The sequence below is a fragment of the Triturus cristatus genome, chromosome 4_1 (genome assembly GCF_964204655.1).
Source record: "Triturus cristatus chromosome 4_1, aTriCri1.1, whole genome shotgun sequence".
In the NCBI taxonomy this organism is placed as follows: Eukaryota; Metazoa; Chordata; class Amphibia; order Caudata; family Salamandridae; genus Triturus; species Triturus cristatus.
In genome coordinates this window covers 508,238,231-508,258,848 of record NC_140585.1, presented here as the reverse complement: position 1 = coordinate 508,258,848, position 20,618 = coordinate 508,238,231, and the positions used below count along the sequence as shown (strand labels likewise).

General features: G+C 41.0%; 1 protein-coding gene across 3 annotated transcripts in view; it reads left to right on the top strand.

The window, feature by feature from the left end:
* The window catches only part of SOX5 (SRY-box transcription factor 5), a 423,652-nt gene that overhangs the window by 262,636 nt on the left and 140,398 nt on the right, over nucleotides 1-20,618 (top strand). For all 3 annotated transcript variants that reach the window (XM_085652751.1, XM_085652752.1, XM_085652753.1), the window contains one exon: nucleotides 20,143-20,266. In XM_085652751.1, coding sequence (XP_085508877.1) covers nucleotides 20,143-20,266 — 124 coding nt within the window. The remainder of the gene's footprint in view (nucleotides 1-20,142; nucleotides 20,267-20,618) is intronic.

The following is a 20,618-nucleotide window of genomic DNA, read 5'->3' as shown; positions in this document are numbered from 1 at the left end:
TCAGTGGCATGTTTGATGACCAATAACCTTTTGAATTTGAATACTGATAAAACAGAGGTGTAAGTTCATGGAAATCATCCTTGGACCCTGAACACAATGTAATAGTCGCTTGCTCTTGCCTCTCAGTGTTGACCTTACTTTCTACATGCATGTCAGCTAGATCACGTTACTACGTTTTGAAAAGCTTAAGGAAAATTCTTCTTTGCTTCTGAATTAACAAGAGGAATTTGGTGATCCAGGCAGCTATCTCATTCTATTTGAATTATAGGACTGTAGTTCTGCTGGGCTTACCTAAGTATCTTAACTGTCACCTTCCAATTCTGCAAAATGTACCTGATACATGTATTGCTTAATTTACCTTAGCACGCTTGTGTTGAATCCGAGTTGCACTTCGTCTACAGGTTGCCAGTGAACATCCAGATCATGTTTTAAAGACCTTTGCATGGTGTACAAGTCATTTGGTGGAACTTGTGTTGACCATCTCAGCCCTCTTCTTCAGTCCTACATGCCCTCTCACACACATTGTTTCTTTTCTGATGCTATTTGGTTGCAGCCAAATTCCATCAAACCACATCAGTCAAGGCTCTCTTTCATTGTTCTTGTTTCTGTATCCAGTGTATCAGAGGGAAACAACTCTGCTCATCTGAGTGATGCGCCTATGGCAGTACAAGAGGTAGCCTTAAAGCCAGACCTATTGACATTGCAAATCCTTAATAAGACAGTACCATGTAAAATACCTTGTTTGGCTCTTAATTCAGCTCATTCTTTGGACGAGTATTTGTAGAAAATTAGATTATCAGTTTAGATTCATGAATTTATAAGTTTATCATAAGTACCACTACGGTGTCATTGGTATTTATATTAACATTTACCCACTCTTCCAACAACCTCATCCTTGTCTGGACAAAACCACAAACGTCCGGAAAACAACAGTCAATCTTTTTGTTTAAGGGAGATGTGCAGCTTATAATTTTACCCCATGTTTACATTTCTATGTTTATCTCTCCTGACTTATTGTTGTGACTGTTAAGGTGATCTATGCTGTTCAGAGCACTGACTACCTTTGTCCAAGTTTTAGTGTATTTCAAGTTTTTATTAAGCATTTGATCTCTATGGCCTTTGTGTGAATGGGGAGGACACAAAAAGTGTGAAGATGAATGTGAAGAGGGAGGTAGGGTAGGGAATGCAAAGGGAGAAATTACAGATCAATATGGTTCCAGGTACATCTTTAGTGGAACTAATTCCCCTTGTTTTCTAAGAAAATCTTTTCTTCTCCACACAGTGACAGCTGTATATCCAGAATGTTAGAAGTCTTGCACCACCAAATATGTTCTGCTGAGACAATAAGCATCTGCTTGTATACCACCTGACATATGAAATGATCTAGAAGGCCTGCCTATCTCTGTGAATTGTGTCCTTATCTAGAATGATCTCATCTTGAAGTCTCAAACCAACATCTCTAATCTCAAAAGTGCTTTGAAGTCTTTCTTTGTATATTAACAAGGAGAGTGTGTTGTTCATCCAAGACCATAACTTGTTCCTTCCAAATTCGATTTGCTCAACATTTTGCCACTATGTCCACTGATGTATTTATGTCTGCACCTGACCTCCAAGATTCATGAGGCATCAGACATTTATGTGACCGCTTACATGTAGTACATTCCTTGGACATGTTGCTAAAAAACTGTGTATCCTCATTGAACATGGTTCTTGTGAACCTAGCTTCCAGTATACCAGAATGCTGATGCAATTTTTTACCAGCCCCTATATGCGTGTGTTTTTTGTCCTATATTATTCTTTCCACTATTTCTCAATGTTTAATTTGCCTTTATAATCTATAACCCTTACTTTTGTCACCTGAATATGTGTTTTGTCTCTCATCCCTTCACCATTTTGTAGTGAACATAGCATTAAAAGCCACCACTTGGTCTAATCTAATCTCAAAGCGTACAGACTTCATTGTGACAATCAGCTCCATTGGAGGACAAAGAACATTGAAAGATGACAGTCTTTTGCCAAAAAATCAGACTTAAAGTGGCACTTACTCTAGATTGTGGCTTTATTGACAAGAGTCTTTTCTTGGAATCTTTGGCCAAAGAAATCTAACCTTTCTTTATGAAAATAGCCATACACATAATAGGCATATTTTTACAATGTACATTAACTCCTAAGAAGTCTCCTGGTGCTGTCGATAGGTTAGGGTTGTTTATTTTCACCCAACTTAGTGGAACTCATTTTTGTCGTAGTCAGATGAAGGGAAGGCTGAGTGAACGCACTGGGAATTGAACCTTTGACCATAAGGTATGCACAGATCCCTGAATTGGATGCATTAGTCCTCTGACCCAATAGATAATACATTCTTGTTTCTGAATTCTGAGAGGATGAAACAAGTAGCACTTGGTGCAGAATATAAAGTAGAAATGTTCTCTTTTACCTCACAAAAAAAGATAAAAGTATTGTAATATTAGCATATCGGTACTGAACTTGGGACATTTCACTCAATGAACATGACAAGCACTAAAAAGCAGTACCTTGCACCTCTCAATAGCACTTTACCAATCACTGCTATTATTTTTTTTTTCTTTTCTTCCCCCCCTCCATGAGACAGTGGGTATGCAAACTAGTTTTGTTTTTCTTGTCATCTGCAATGATGTTAAAAAAACATCCTCTTGTAACAAAGGGATGCAAGCCTCTTATCGAATTGTTACTTGCACTTTCCCAGTTGGGTAAATATTGTTTTAAAAAACTTTTTGTCCGAGGTGAAGAGAAACACTATCTTCTAGTTCTTCAAAGATACTGAGGTGCATTTTTAGGTTGCATATGCCAGACAGTGCTGCTGCCTGGTTCCAAAGCACATATTGTGGGCTTGCACCCTGCCCATTGTATGCCAATGGTTGGCTTTACTGTCATTCTCATTTACCTGCTTCTTATTTAATTGCTTGCTTTGACCATCTGGTGTCTGTCCCCTGGAGCATTGCCAATTTACTTGTGTCATTGTACTCACTTTTAGGGAACTACTTTTTTTCTTTTGTCATAAGCACTCTGCAAAGTGAATCTGTTTTCCAGCAGTCTTCCTAGTGTGTTTCTCACTCCACTTTTTCGCTCCATGTTGCTCTCTCTTGTCAGTGTGGTCCTCCACCAGGTCCCTCCATGATGCTCTTGCTTCTCCCCTAAATTGCTTTCTCACCTGTAAAAAACATTAACAAAGCCATTAGGTTCCAAAGGCGAGACTTGCCTTTGCCAGTGCTTTTTTATTGGAGCATATTGACTTGCTTTAATTTTATAGGGTTTGGTACACTCCCAGCATTTATCCCAGTTATCTAGGATTCTGATTACTGAATTATTTTCAGATCCTGCTTCTAGAACTACAGATTATTGAGTAAAGAGGCCTGAGGTCTGATATTGTACTTTTTATGGCTGTCTGGTACAATCGGAATACCAGAAATATAATGCTATTGTAAAGTGGAGGCATCTTACTTTCTTGCTCCCTTTGTTAGAGCAGGACATTCTAATTCTCTTTGCATACACAAAAAGGGAGAAACAAAGGGCGTCTCAGTGTAATTGTAGCCAAGCATTTCCTACAGAAAGAGTTTCTGTGTGTGTTCTCAGAGTGTCCAGCTGTTCTTCGAAGGATTACCAGGGTTTAATGGAGAGCACAGATGGAACCAGTACCATTGTCCAGAGTATTCCAGGGCAGAGGCTAAAATGTGAAGGATGATCAGCGCAGGGCTGATTGGAAAAAAAAGCCTCTTGTTCTGCGTCAAGTCGTAGAGGATTGATTCCATCCAATAATAGCAGGGGTGCCGAAGAAATAGTTCTCAAAGCCGCCTTTCATAGTTAATAGGCATTGTGGCGCTTGCCCAGGTCATGTGTGGCGTGCAGCTGTTTAAAGGTTTCTACTGAACTGTTCGGCCGAGTTGAGCCCATTATTCCGTGGACGCGGGCTGTTTTACTGGATATGGACTGCTGCAATTGTATAAGCCATCCATTGTAAGCCTTCTCGTTGGGAGGGTGACCATAAGTCAGACGCACAACCCATGCGTCCCGCGAATGGGTGAGTCATCTCTACAAAGAGGCCGATCCCTTCAGGACTGGTATTTGTTCACAAGGAGTCTTACCAACAAAAAGGAACCTTTTCTGCTTCACTACAACCTACAAAAATAAACAACGGCAGCTTTTTAAACGATGACAAAATCCGCCCTGTCGAGTAAGCTGTTGCACATGCGTGGTGCAACCCTTCTTTGAGAATTTAACATCACTAAACTGATGGAGACCTCACTGAGGAGTTGAGACACTCAAGATGTTGCTGCTCAGTGATCAGTGTATGGAATCTTATGTCCTATTATTCTTGGTCTGCCACTTAGTTTTTTAGAGCTTTCTGAATATTTAACCTTTGTCAACATCTCCCTCTTAACAGCAGAGCTCTCAGTTTAAAGGCGTTTGTTTTTGTTGATTTCTTTTTCTCTTTAGTCATATTTGTTTTTTGTTAATCTTATTATATCTATTATTATTTAGATGATGAATGTGCGTCCACTTTTCAATGATGTTAGTGCTTTGGGGGACTGATTAGCCCCATGCAATAAAACAGTCCACTCACTGTAAAACATTAACATTGTAGTACTAACACATGGGCACATTCGCAACCATTGAAGCTTCATGAGGAAAGCAGATCACATGATAACTACCTGTCAAACTGCACAACATCTGTTCAAACTGTTGATTGGCATGTTCAAGAGACCCAGATTTAGGGCCCGAGGTACAAAACCATTTTGCGGTTCCAAACTATGAGGTTCAGAAAATCACAGTGTTTATGATTAGAATATTTTTTAAGATGCACTAAACCGCTCATGAGTTTCGGAAAAACCTCTCTGAATTAAAAAGAAGGGCTCTGTAACTTATTCCGAATAGCATTTATGAGGGGGCATGAACGGGGCGGCCTATCCTCTTTGCGATTCGCTATGAGATGTATTCCCCATTTGCAATGGCGATTGCAGTTGTAAACACTTGAACAGGAATTGACACTTCCCTGTTGGACTTTTTCCAATTTTGGTATTGTTGGGCAGTACTCATTGTTTCGGGGGAGCACTGCTTGCTCCACCCAATTCCTTCCCAAATGGAAAAGATTTTTTTTTTTAAAACAGCACTGGTTCTTGTACGGGGTGCAGGCTGCTTTAAAAAAATCCATGGTTCCCGTTTGTGAATGCTTAGACAGGCATGTTGGTCGTCTGTTCTTTGGAGGTCACCATCCTTGTATTCATAGCCAATCACAGAGGTTGCAAATAGTAATCTGCCTAATTAATATATATGAGGCCTGTCATTCTTAGAAACCATGTGACTGGCCATTATGGCTTGGCCTATTTGTATGTAGGTGGCATTGCTAAATTGTGGTGCACAGATTTCACCTTCTGTATGCAACCTACCTTTTAATAAGTATATCAAGCCCCAAATTTCTCTATTTTCAATTTTTAAGAATAAATTCATATATTTGTAAATACATTGTTTTCCACCTCTATTTATGTGTAAAATAATTACAAATGGAAACTGAAAGCCTTGCTTAAAGGTAAACCAAGCTATTTATGCCCCACTCCTTGTACCGGTTGGTTGCACAATTGGTGTGCTTTCAGTGAGCTTGCTGTGGGCGTTATTTATGTGTGTGGGTGGAAGATTCAAAGGCATGGTTTTAGGAAAGAAAACACTTTCTTTGGCAACAAAATATTAGGGCGAAGAATCCTCCTTTATGTGGGACTCTCCAGACATTGGCATGTTCCAGAGCACAATATGTCCTTGTATGAATGCATCACGTGGTAATGATCATATACTCTCACATGCTCATATGTTACGTACTATTTAAGTGGATTTTCTCTTCAGAAGTGAGGTAATGCCACTGTTTAGTGAAACCCAAAACGTGAAGGGCACTGCTCAGACCTGTGAAGGCAATGACGGGGAGAATGTGCATGTCACAGTTTCTATGCAGCAGTTTATGTAGTTAATAATTCTGAGATGTTTTATGCATTTGCTGGTGTATATGTTTTTGAAGCGATCTGTTGTATATTCTACTGATATAAGCATCACTAGACTGGAAGCTAGTAGCATATAGTGCTTTACAGCTGAATAGACTTAAAGCTGAATGCTGAGTCAGTCATGTGTAAACTTTCACAATATTTATGGAGAAAGGAAATGGGCCACTGCATGAGAAAGGTCTTGAACCACAACAGATCCTGCTCACCTGCGTGTAGCTCACACGGTCAAATAAATTGTTCAGGTTTTTAAGTTACACACCCTAATTCATGGAATCAGAAGTGGTACTTTCAGATTCTAAGTTTAGGGTCGAGGTGGGAAATGGATTGTGTTAGGCTGTTGGCATTGCAAATATGCAAGACACACAAATCCGTAGGTTTGTGGTTCTTCACAAGCATTTTGTAGGTAGTCCTCTATCCTTGAAAAACTCTTAATGGTACTCCCAAGAAAGGTTGGAGGTATTTTTTCTGTGATGGCAGTGGGCAGGGAACACCCTGCACATTTCAAGGGAATATAAGAAAAGGATGACCCTAATGAGAGAAATATTTTCCTTGTGGTGAAATAAATAAATAAAAGTTAAGTGTGAAAATGCATATTTTCTCCACACTTTTGCAGTTTGTCTGCCTACTGGACGTCTTCCAGTCTACACATAGAGAAGGAGTACTTCCCTAAAAGTAATGCGATTGTTATAGATATCCAAGAATACCCCTTGGGATTTCGTGAATCCCACGATAGTCAGAAGTCTACTGCAAAAGGATGTAAAATCAACAGGGGAGGATATTAAACTTTTGGAAAAAGTCATTGTGAATTCCAACAAAAGTGATTTGCCCAGGTTCACACCTTTTTGCTCAGTAGAGAAGATAGCTTTGAAGCACCAGTTTCCGTGTTTCATGAATGACGAGTTAGTCGCTGAAGCATTCTTTGAGCGTGTGGTGCCTAAGACATCATTATTAGAACATTACCATCTTGGAAGTTGCACTGAAGAGAATGGAGTAGGGAGGACGAATAATGGCTGCTCCAACATTCCAGAGTTTGTCTTTCTCTTTCTCCCAGTATAATTTAGAACATTCCACCCTCCATGGATATACTCTTCTCGCAGCATGTTTACCCCGCTTCAGGCTCCACTGGTCGTTGAAGTCCCTCTCCCTTGTAACAGGCCCTCGCCTGCAGCTCTAGCACAGCGTTCAGGCAGGGCACTTCTACTGACCCTTATAGCCATTGTCATGTAGGGAAATAAAACACTTTGCCCTTTTGGCTAAAATAATTAGTGTTCCTAATGGTTTTATCCTCTTCTATTAAAATAAATATTGCTGTGCACATGTAAAATATGAGTGCAATGGAGAGAGGCCAAGGATCGGATGTGCATGCCACCTAAACACCATTACGGCCCACTACCTCCAGCCTCCGCTCCAGAGCACCCCAGTCATGCCTTTTGGGGAACATCCTCTCGAAACCCGAACTGACCCAGATGTCTAACTGTGATTCTTCTCACATGTACAATACAAGCATTGGAAAACCAAACCGCTCTGCCTTTTAGAGCCAAGACAAGACCTCTTGGATTCGCAGATACTTAGTATTGGTGCGATAGCAGGGCTGTAGGGAGAGTGGTGACCGGTTGGACTGAGGCTACTGTGAAATTGTGCCGCTACCACTGCACTGCTTGCGCTTCTCGCACTTGGACCAGTCATATGGTCTCAGTGCCGCACTTCCTTGAGCCATTCTCTTTTAGTCCAAATGCACATGATTTAATAGACTTTGCTCTTTTGTAGAATGACTATGGTCAAATGCTGGACATGACTTTGTGGCAGGTGGGTGAGTCCCAATGAAAGAGAGGGAACTCTCCCGCTCTGAATGGGGTGCATTTCTCGTAGTTAAGAACCCAGTTTTGGGGGCGCAGGATCTATTCTGAAGTTCGCATTTCATAACATTGTGTAACCAGTCGCTGCGCCATTCCCGCAGCAGTGCGCTGTAACTGAGGACGAGAATCCGCGTTTCCCCGAGTGTCTCGGAGCGGTGCCAGAGGGATGCACCGGATGAGCCCCGCTGCCTGCCTTCATGTCGAACAATAGATCAGACAATAGATTGCGCCGTGTTCCGCTTCCTCGTCAGGCTGCACGGTGGTATGGTTAACCAGAAATTGTTGAGTAATTGTTCTGTGGTTGAAAACAAAATGCTGAATTAAACTTCCTAGCTCAGTAATTGTGTGATTACAGCATTCATGTCGCTGGCCAAGGGAACAGTCATCATGTTTGGAAGGCTCTCTGAAACCACAAAAGAAAGGAAGGAAAAAATGCAAATCTTTTTCAATTGCTCCACATGCGTATTGTGGTTTAGTAACATTAAATGCATTGCATTACTGTAAGAGAGTGGATGCTGGGCTTTAACTTTTATTTGTAAATCCTACTGCAGCATGAACTCAGAGCGCGCCTATTTCACTCGTTTCCTGCTTTGCTTCTTTCATGGTTTATGCGCGTGCATATTTGAGGTGTTTTTGTTTAATTATTGGCAGTGCGTTACTGGCCATGTTGTAAGAAGTTAGTTATTCCTGGGGCTCTGTGATGTAGCGAGGGGTGGCAGGTAAAGGCGGGCAGCCTGCTCTATGTGCCCGTGTCTTGATACACTCCTGTGCCGCACCCTGCCTGGCCTCCTGCTGTGCCCTGCTGTCCCACTGGGACAGTTGTCCTTTGCCTGGCCAGTCACTTTAATAACCGCTTCAGCCCAAACACAGCAGAAGGGGGCTGATTCCAGTACTGATAACCCTGGGCTTACAAAGACTCTGTGCGCTCGGTAGCCCGAGGTTACCGACTATTTTAGTTTGGCTCCATAACTTTTGTTTTAGTAAGAAGAAAGCCTGATTTTAAATATTCTGGTTTTACCGTTGAATACAGCTATACTGAAATCATTTGCTGGGGTCCAATGGCATTTGTGATTCTAATAAACCACTCATTTCCGTTCTTCTACTAACAACTGTACGAAAGAAAGGTGCTTGACTGTTCAGAGGTATGAGGGACGTAAATCTTGTTAATGCAGCATGTGCAGTGGCACCGAGGCCCATGAGTGTGAAGTTCCCATTGCTGCTGTCTTCGGCTACTTAAAGAGAGGCCAGGGTGCTATTTCCCTTGCTCGCATTTGGGGTCATGGCAGCCTTTTCATAGCATAAAAGGTGTATTTTAATGAAACCGTGACACCCCTAAGCATGTGCACTCAAGCAGTTATAGGTCTCATCAGTTTGTCTGCTTTTGTTTTGTTTTGTTGCTGGTGGAGTGTGGAAGAAGAAACACTGGTTAGCTAATGCTTCTTTGAGTTAATACAGCCAGTTGACTGTCATTGCTCCAATAGTTGGGAATTCAGAGGCACTTCCAGTTCTTAAGGATTATTGTGTAATTTAAGGGACAGTCTTGGTGCGGGTCATCGTGTCGGTGGGATGGATTGTAATAGAGTTTGCAGTGTCTTTACTCTGTAAGTTTAGGACCGTAACTTCCATTGGCTTCATTCATTTAGTAAAGCCCCTGCAGTCATCAGTTTATTCTACCCAAGCAGCAACATTTTTATTTATTCCAAGAATCTGATTTTTTTGTGCATTTTTAGGTTGTCTAATTGTAAACATGTTAGACGAGTGTGATCATTGAGGAACACTACCCTATTAATTTACAATTGAGACGCCACAGAAGTGCATAACAAAAACAATGTCAGCCAAACCAGCAGACTAAACCTTCTCAACGCATAGATTGGGTCCTAATGCTCAATGTTGGCAGGCCCAAATCCAGAACATCTCAGAATCCTGTACAGAAAAGTGAGCTTGTGCCGAAGCTTGCGGAGTCTGGGTCTTCAGTTTAGAGCGGACTATATAGTGTATAATATTAAATGTTCCCGCTCGCACTGGTTCCAGCTCATACTGTTAGTCCAGATGATGTTGGCGCTGATCCTTAGAACGCTATTTATCTTTCTTCAGAAGAAATAAAATGTGGTTGAATGTAATGAGTGCACCACTCTTTACTTAGACATTTGGAAACATTTAAGGTACTTAAACAAGTGCTGCAAAATATTGCGAAATACAACCCAAAATTACTTGGAAAAAAATGCATTGTAGCTACAGAAAGAGGAGCTACACACTTGTTTCAGTAGTATCTGTGTAATTTGGTATTCACTCACAAGGATGTTGCAGTCTAAGACCTGTACAGTACAGCACAGCACAGCACAGAAACACACATCATATTCCTAGCTATAGTGACGGAACAAATATTACAAAGACAGCTACAAATGCATTCTTTTCATTTTGATCATTAGTATTCTGTTAAATGGCATGTCTACCTACCCTCATCCCGAAGAGGCCTGCTACAGAGTATCCCTATAGAATTATCGCAAATTCCCGCCCCTTAAGTCCTATCGCTTGCAAATGTCCCATAAAATGTATCCTGGTACCAGGTGTGCTTGCAGGGGCTGGAGGGGGGGTGGGGGGGGGCATCTGGTGTAGTCCCTCCCAGCTGCACTGAGCGAGCAGCCCTTCCTAAAGAAAAGTAATCGGTGTTTCATGTCTTGGGGCTGACATTGCACGTTCATCTGCAATGTTTCAAGCTATATTTGGAAGCAACACAAGGCCCTGTTACAGGGGGGGTGCGAATGGCATAAATATTTGAATAAACCAAAGCAGTGCTTCTGGAAGCCCACGCTTGTTACCTGTGGACCCTTCACGCTTAGCTTTGAGATGCATATTTTAAGTTAGATAGATACAAATACTGCAATTTGTGTTATGTCAGAATGTCTCATTGTGATCGTCTCTGGTGTGTCCTAATGATTGAGGTGTACAGGGACTCACTTTTCAGCAAACGAGGAATGTGCTTTACACCTGTACGTTAAATCAAATACTAGCACTGCTCATGGTACTTAAAGCAAAACATTACTTTGGGCATGCATTGTTCATTCTTAGGTTAATTTGAGTGTTGGGTAGCTGTAATGGACACCTTTTTAGGTCTCGCCTAGCGAACGCAGCGCATGCGCTGCATTCGCCTTGGCAAGACTATTGTTGTCGGTTTTACTAGCGAAGGGAGACAAACCATGTGCGCGCCTGGACAGGCGATGTTCACGCGCATGGCGTCTCCTCTCTGCTTCCAGCTAGCGGCTTGACATCCGATGTGCACACGCACCGCACGGCATCTCTTTGCTCACGGGCTTGTTTCTATTGACACAAATGTGACTTCAAAAAATTCAAAACAATAACAAGGGGCATTTATACACATTGTTCTGTATGCTGTTACAGCACCGGAAAAAGCACTATTGTTCAGACAAAAAATAGAGGACATCTGAATATTGAGACTACTGTATTCGACAAGGAATGTTTGGACTCATTCTGGGAGCCTCCTACTAGCTTCACTTTTGTAGGGCAGCTATCAGACAATCAGGTGTGACCGGCAGCCAGTTGCGAGGACAGCTTAATACTGTTTGCTGCACAACATGCTATGGATGAACTCCCCATTGTCAAAAACATCTCTTTGAGTTTTTGTGATAGAAAGCCAATGAATCCCTTCCTACATTTGATACACAAGTGTACAGAAACAGACGTCCATAACGAATAAGAGCCACTCATGATACAAGAGCATATACTTCAACTTAAGGTCATGGGAGGGGAGAGCCAGCACGCGCATGGAGGGCGGTTGGGGGCACGGCAGGCAGCACGTGCAACCACCTACCTACCCACCCGCACGCACGCACGCGTGCGCAAATACAGATGTGTATGGGAAAGAAACACGGACGAGGAAGGGTGCAGGCAAGAAACACGGACAAAGGGAGGAGGGTGCGGGCAAGAAACACTGACGAGGGCCGGTGGAAGGAACCAGGGGGGGGAGAGTACACGCGGGAGCCAGATGAAAAAGACCTACCCTGGTAGCCCCTGGTAGCGTGCTTGAAAAGAAAGAAACACGCATTTGCAATGCAATAGGTCTCCTGATTGCGAGATTTAGAGCTATTGGCGCTGTAAATGAAAAGGTCTTTTATTTACGTTTTAAAAACAAAAAAATAAAAGTAATTGTCATTTACAATGCCAATAGCTCAAACTTGCGTAAATGCGAGACCTATTGCATTGCAAATGCTTGTTGTTACAGCAACTTCTGTCAGTGTTTAAAAATGACATTGTAATGACTTCTCTGCCGGATCTATGCAAGTTTAAGTCAATTGCTGTGAAAAAGCAACATATGGAACTGTATAAAGGACCAGGCCTGATGATATGACTTTTGCCGGAGGGCTGCACATCTTCAGTCACTTCCATCTCTTAAAGTCATGCCTTCGTGGTCTACAGTAAAGGAAGTCTGCCCCTCCCCCCACACACAGTCTACACCATTCAACACAATGCCAGAAGAGCATACATGCATGGACCTGAAGCCTCTGGGAAATCGATAAACAGCATCCGGGTTGGTGATCTGAGTTCTAATTCAGCCTGTTTCCAAAGTTCTGACCAATGACGATTCCTTAGCCACTCACTCAGCATGTATGTACATATTATTAATTTATCATTATCTAAATGTTCTGAAGTTGGTGCATGCAGTTGGTGAAACTGCAATAAAAATATTCATATCTTCCCTCCCTCCCCCCGTGGAGGAGCAATACAATCTACTTTTGCGATGCCCCACCCCTCCCCCTATTGGTACTTGTCGAATCCAGTCTATTCTGCTTCAGTGACTGTCAAGAAGGCATGGAAAAATTGTTCAGCATAATACATTTAAAGTATTTTGTAAAAAACCATAGAATGTCGGTGCCTGATATAAAGTCGACCGAAGATTCTCTTTGGGTGGTCCAGTTATTTCAAACTATTACAAAGTTACAGGTGAGAAGCGAATACTGCTACATATTGGTGTTTTATTATTTGCTTTCCTAAATGTAAAGCGTTTGTCATTCAATCTAAAGATTTAAAAATCTGGCCCTTTTCCATAAGGGCCAGTGCTAGTGCACGTGACATTGTCAGTATCTTAATCTATCTTTCTTATTACAAACAACAATAGCTATAAGATATGCAATACCTTGTTTGTAAACTGAGTGATCTATAACAAACACCTGCTTCTACTGCAATTGTTTGAAATATATTTGACTGTAAAAAGCTTGCCTCAAGTGGATCCGGGCATTTCACCCATGTAATAGTAGACACATAGCCCTGTCTTACAAGTTTCTGCCTCTGAGAAGGTATCCACCTTTTCGGGGGTTTCTGGCTTTATGTGAGGATACAAAAAATGCATAGTGTTTCCATCGAATGCACACGATTTAGACTTTTGCAATTTGCCGTTAGCAATTCAGTCAAGTATCTCTCTCCACTCCAGTGTTAAGAATAGTGTATATAAGGTGGCGGTATGCTATGGCCATCTAGGGCTCCGTGACCAGTCACCCTCAAGACTAATTAATGTGTGTCTCATGCAGCATTAATATTGACATCACAATTTACTCAAATATTTTATCCAACAGGTCCGGCAATATTATTACAATATTCATTCTTTGAGGTTGAGCCGCTTTAAACCTCCTAACACCCGTTAGGGGTTTTAGAGGCTGATGCTGAGCAGGTTTTTATACAAGTTAAGCCAGTCAGTCAAACTACTTGTTTATTAATAAATATATAATCATAAAAGCTGCAATCCATCAAACACATACATTAAGATAAAAACATGTAACACAATCACAAATGAATAGCATTAAGAGAAAGCATAGCGCAGAGCTACTGCATTGAAAATTGTATCTTTTCAGAAGTCACACTAAAAAAGTCTTACTAACACTGGTTATATTTACAAAAAAACATAAAATTAATTAAAGTCTAATCAGAAGAAGTTAACTGGCACTATTCATGGCAGACAAAAATGAAAAATTGTCCGGGAGAAGAATTTATTAGAACACTTAATAACTTGCACGTAATCCAGATGCTGTCATCTAGATTAATGACAATTGGTGATACAAACTGGACCTCAGGTGCGGGTCTAATCAGAAGAGCCACCATTAACCCTTATTGTTTGCCATGGATATGTAACCTTTCTGTCATTAATCTCAAAGTGGAAAAAGAGAATTCATACTTAAGGGAAAAAATTGGGGCTAAGTATTCTGCTGTGTCCCTTTCATTACCTGTTGATTGTGCTCTCCAGTTTAGATAATGCTACTGATAAATTATTCGAGTTAGTCAAGCTATCTAGGGTTATCTCCTGTTGCAAACTGCAGGAAACCGGAAATGAAATTCTGAACTGGATCCATCCAATAAAATGTGCAGAGATTGTATTGAGTGTGTTAATTGTATTGAAATTGTAGCTGTGGCCCAGTTCATGTTTGTATTTCAACATACAATATTATACATTCCATGTAACTTTTTTTTAGTGGCTAGATTCAGCGACTAGTAGTATTTCATGAGGCAATAACAAATCATCAGTGTGTAGCACAGGGATCTAAAGGCATTCCAAGGTCGGAGTTTAAGAAACTTTGATGATTGGTCTCAACCGTTACATGTAAGTGCCTGGGTTGCCATACCTCCTAGGTAATGGAGTGATCTTTCTGAGCTGCTTCCACTATCCGCCATACATCAAAAAAATAACCAATAGGCCAGGATGTGGGCAAAAAATGCTGGGATATACAGAAAGGCAATATTATTCCACCAATCTCTAAGTGTTTAGCCCCTGGAGGAATCTTATATTCCTAGAAACATTCGAGATTCATCCTGAGGAAACAGCAGATTAAGTGAGAGGGGGAGATTTGTTGGAACAAATTAAGGATTTTGAAAGGGATGGCTCTGCAAATGTTGTAAATGTTATTTGTATCTAATGCTTCACTTTTACCTTTTCACATTAGAGCTTTAAGGGAAAATATGTCACCTGGAAGTTGTCCTATTGAAAAAACACATCTTAAAAGTGAAATCAGACAGTTTTATAATACACTTATCCATGATTGCAATCCATGAAGTGGCAACCCATGTCAGATATGGGCTGGTGATTGACCGATTGATTATAGCTAGAAAAACCCTTAGTACACTGAGCAATAGAAAGTTAGGTTCAGATGTGAAATATAGAAGGTAGCATTATTTCACGCAAAAGATTTTATTCTATCCAACAAATTGGATTAACCCAGTCTCCTAGAAAACAACTGCATTCTGTCGCTAGATATGGATTACTTGTGGTAGAAATTACATCTTGATTAGGTGCAAACAGGTGGAATACATGTAGCAAAATCAAAGAAGCAATCTTTCGAGAGTTTGAGCTGTGTGTTAATTACATTTGAAACTTCACTAGAAGCTGGTTCCTATATATAATATGCCCACAGGCATAATTTTTGCAGTGAAAGGATTGGAATGTTATCAGTGAAAGATTGGCAAGGAATGAACCTTCTGGAATTTAACACGAGAAGGACCAACATTTATAAAATGTCTAAGTTAGACTCGCCAGGTGAAGAGGAAATGCTATCATGAAGCAAGAAACAAATGTCAGAATCACTATAAATAATGTATGTGGTTATGGATATCAATCATAATAGTTTATAGATTAGGCCACTGACACATCAAGAATGTTAAATATCATAGGTGTCCATATGTAACTAACTGGCAGATAGTGCCTATGTAGGATTCACCACCAAATAAGCTTCGAGGAATGAATTAGGACCAGTGAACGGGATACTGGTTTCATCCCAGTGAGCACGGTCAAGGATTACATTCCATGACTAACTCTTTGATCTCAATATCAAGATGAAGAGTGAAGCTGCTGTGTTGTGCTCATCACAAATAAAGCAATTTCTTTGAATGCCATACAAAAAAACACTTTAGCGATCCAATAACGTTTCCGCCAATAAATATGGTTTCTCCCAGCCAAATGGGTCTTTCTTGGCAACACCGAGCACTCCCAATTAAAAATTCGAGTTGGATTTGCTACCTTGATTTCCACAGTAGGCTTCAAATATAGCAACTCATCTTCTCTATACATATCATCGATATAGTTTGACTTTATGCTGTTCCTTTGTTGGAATTCAAGTATTCCAGGTGAAAATAATACGTTCTACCTTCATGATAGTGAAACTCTGAACAATGTAGTCTCTTGGCCTGAATGTGTCACTGATGTGTGTTTCCCATGATCCGCATTTAGACGGGATACCCTCCAGCACATGATGGTCATGTTATGTAGTGTGATAAAGAAATCCAATTTAGCCTCAATGCATGCCCCCAAAGTGCATTTATTTGAAAACATATACCCTATGCTACCACATTGAATTGTATGATTGACAAAGCTAACTCCTGGGTTCAAGACCATATGTTATATGCTGCATGAGCTCTAGTTTGCATTCTAGCATCTGCAGTCATAGGTTTAATAAGAGCCAGGATTTGGATTCAGATCTAGTCTTTATTTGATGAATTTTGAGTATCAGGAAGTACCATACCTCAGTCAATTATTTCACGTCTCATTTTAAATTTTAAATTTCTATAGTTGTCATTTTTCTTAATGCAAGTTCAGTGCAGAAAGAGAGCCCTTAACATGAGCATATCTCTAATGATGCTAATTTGTCAAGGGGTAAAGTTGGTGAGATAATTTTCTTGTCAATAGTTTTCATTCTCTTTCATTAGTTTGTTGAAAGGATGGCTCACATGTTGGTAGATAGATTTTCCACATATTTCATGCTGAAAATGTCTGTTATACCCGTCTTCCTGGGCATGAAAGCAACAGAAGTGCCCTCCTGTCCTTAGTGAGGACACCGAGAGGTGGCTGGCCAGAGTGCCAGTACACCTTCTTACCTCCAGATATCACAAAAAGAAAGGTGGAAGGGCCTGTATCACTGGTACAAATTGTAACTGGAAGTGCACCACTGGCTCCCACAGCACAGGGCAGGGGTCAGGACAAATTGATCTCACCTATAAGGACTGGGATCAAGTTTTCCTGTCTCCCTATGTCGATGTGCAGCAAGATTCCTTATCTTGAGCAGCTGTCTGCAATTTCCTTGTTCAGAGCGCTAGCTCCACAAGCCTCACAGGAACAGCCGGTACTCTGGCCAGTGCCACTGATTCTTGTCAAACCGGCAAACTCTTTCGCAGCATGAGTCAACCATCACAGAGAACACTTCCTCAAGTTAAACCCCAATCAGTGGTGTGCAGAGATGTGGTGAGCAAGCCTCTTTTCTTGCTTTTACACCACTGACTGTAAATGACTTCCTCAGACGAACCCGTGTAGGGTCGTCTCTTCAGAGCCGTAGGCCAGTCTTGAACCGCAACTGACCACTAAGGCCAGACTTTTATCACTTCTGATTGATAGGCTGATCCAGTCAGAGGGTCTGCTGCTTTTGAATCCTGTGTGCCACTCAAATGACAAGTCACATTTATTGCATTTCCACTGCGTGTCTGAAGCATACAAAGGATGATCTACTGTCTTTCCTTGGACCAACTCGGGCTATTCCTCAGAGAGGAGATTTAATTATCTCCTGACCATCTCCAAACAGAAAGAGTCCCTTCTAACAGGGTTAGGGTAGCTAAACACTGATAAGAGGGAATGTAAACCCCCTGCCCACCAGGCCTGGCCAAGGAGTTGGGAGGGGCACTGGGGAGTTGAATAGTCCACCAGAACAGATCACATTATACATAATGGCTCAACTCGCCTTCCTTCCCCAGATACACCCACAGGCACTAAAACACACGGCCGGTAGACAAAGGCAACAGGCCACAGGCACGAGAGACTACTCATCTTTCTGATTAAGTCTGTGTAGTCGTCCACTCTTGGTAGAATACAGGGATACAGGTATACCTGACGACAGATTTATTGCTGCCACCACTGCCAGTCTATCACAGCTTGTGCAGACAGAGAGCATTAGGCACTCTCTGTGAAATAAGGGTGCACTGTGCATGCCTCCCTTCGACCTCAGAGCCAAGCTCTCAGACCTCAATCCATGTAAAGAGGGACATGTATGATTGTCATTCTCACTGAGGTAGGGATCTAGAAATCATACAGTGAATTTTATGTGATTTGTTTGGAGATCAGCATACGGCAGGGAAAACACTCTCTCCAGAGACATGCAGTAGACTTCCTGTCCCAACAACATCCTTCATTCTTTTCAAATGGCACCTACAACATTTTGAAGTGGCTAGAACTGCCTTTAGAATAGCCATAGCATACTAGGGCTTTTACACATGTCAGAAAAAGGTCTAACAACATGTGTCAGAGTTTGCATGAATGTGCATTATTCCAGTTTAAAATGGTTCTATTTGATTTACTATTAATTATTCTTTTGAAACATTGAAACCTAGGATCACTATATATGTGTACTGTGCATTTAAAACCCTTAATCATAATACTAGTGATCTACATCGTTGGCAGAGGTACAGGTTTGTGGTGCATTTTTGGAATTTATTGAAGGACTGGAAACTGGAAAATCATTGGTACTTTTATTGGGTGTTATTTTTACAGGCACACAACCTGCTGAATGATCGAATGTATTATGTGTCACGATGTAGCATAATATTATATTTATAGGCAGTAAGGACAATGGCTGATTAGTAGGTGCTGATTATCTCTTCTCTCATACAGTGAACTGATTGATAAGGACTCTTTACTGGCATTAAATAGTCAGTCACTCACTAAGCAGCAATTTTTTTAGAAGATAGTAAACTAAAAGGGGAATTTGTTCTTAGATCCATATTTCTACCATATAACTCGAGTCAGTTTCTAGGTGCACTCCATTGCAAATTTGCTCCTGAAGGTCCGAAGCATTAGCTGGAAAATAGCAGGTGCCTATTTGAATATACAATTTAAGTGTTCAGTTGGTCAGTCTGTCATCCCACAAAATAGGGTAGGAAAGGGAGTATAACAAGGAAAGAGTTTAAATTATGAGAAGCTCAACTTTCTTTTCAACCATTTTTTAAATGTTTTTTAGAGTAATATTATTATATTTTTGAACTGTCATTTTTTTTTCCCGAAAGCTAGGTTAGCCCTGGAGGCAGTTTTCACACATGCAACGGGACAAGAATATTTTCAGTCATTAGAGAACTTTGCATTCAGCTTCAATAACATCACACATTTATTTTTTTATTTTCGATTTTTTTAATTTTATTTTTGGCAGCAAAACCTTCAGTAGAACCATCTGTCTTTCTATTAGTGTTTGTGAGGCCTGTTTTGGAGCTTCTACACTTGGCAAAGTCACTTTCATCCTTGGAAATAATGTTTTTTTTTTCATTTCTGTGGCTTTTTGCCTAGGAGGACTATGCAAAAATTCCACACAGCTGTTCATTTTCGCTTTTCAGAATAATGTTACTTTGTCATTAAAAAAAAATCAAATAGTTAGTTCGATTGGCAATTTAGGAGAAATAATTTTGGAGTTCAATTAGAATCTTTACACCTTTGTTTACATTATGTGTTGTTTTTTTATTTTCTTAAACTGCGTACCTTTTCCGTAAATACTCTGTTGAACCTGTGCCTGTTATGAGCGACAGAAAAGCCAGGTCCTAGATACCTATGTGCCTGTGCCACTCTTGGGCATGCTGACACATGTGCAACATACTGTACATGCAACAGGCAGTGGTCAGAGACAACCATTTGGAAAGAAATGTGTTTGTTTTTGCAAGGAAAGGTTGGCCCATCACTATTGCAGAATTATGCACCTTAATATGCATCGTACATTTCATACTGTTTCAGAATCTATCCCTCCTGTTTGGTTTTTGTCATATATATTTGTTCGTGAGCTAGACTGAGTGTAAGTGATTTGAAGGTCAATTTCATACATTAGTGACCTTTATCAGGGACATATTAGCCAAGGAGGATACTGAAAACCCCATAACAGACTCTGTCATAGTAACCTTCTTCATGAATCGCCATGCACATCCTCATAACTGATCAGAATATAGGCGCTCTGTGGTGGTTATAATCAGTCATAGATATTTTAAATTGTTTAATTCCAAACAAATCACTATCAGCTTTGTTTAGATTTCGGACTTATCGGGTGTCTGTTGTGGTGGGATCATTATCCAGACATGAATTTTATTTACACAATTGTCTACTTTTGCACTTTGATGTAGTCAAGGCTGGATGGATCAAAATTTTCTTTCAAGAATTTGAGCTTGTGACATGTTTGCTAAGAACAAGACGGAATGGCGTTCTTCTGCATTGGTCAATAAGCCACCTTTGTTTTCTTGTTTGCGTGCTGCAGGTTCAAGGCCAGCTGCCTCCCCTGATGATTCCCGTGTTCCCCCCAGACCAGCGGACCCTGGCCGCCGCAGCCGCCCAGCAGGGATTTCTCCTTCCTCCTGGCTTCAGCTATAAGGCTGGGTGCAGTAAGTCCTCTTCTGCTTGTTGTGAATGGGCGGAGGGAAGGCCGATCAACACATACCGCATGCACAAACCACCCCACCGCCACCACCGCCACGCGGGTTGTTTGGGGAAGAAACGATGTGGGAACAGAAGCCATATGAAAATGTTTGGCTCCTACTCAAGAGATTTCTCGCTCGTCCAAAAACACTGAATAACTTAGGAGCGCAAATGGTAATAATGAGCATCTTGCAGAGAAACAAATGTGGTCCCTTTCAATTTGTGCCCTTTCTTGTGCAGTATTGTAGCACAAAACACATGCAAACAGACAACCGAATATAGGTAAAACAGGAAATGTTTCATGAAAGGTCTTCTAAA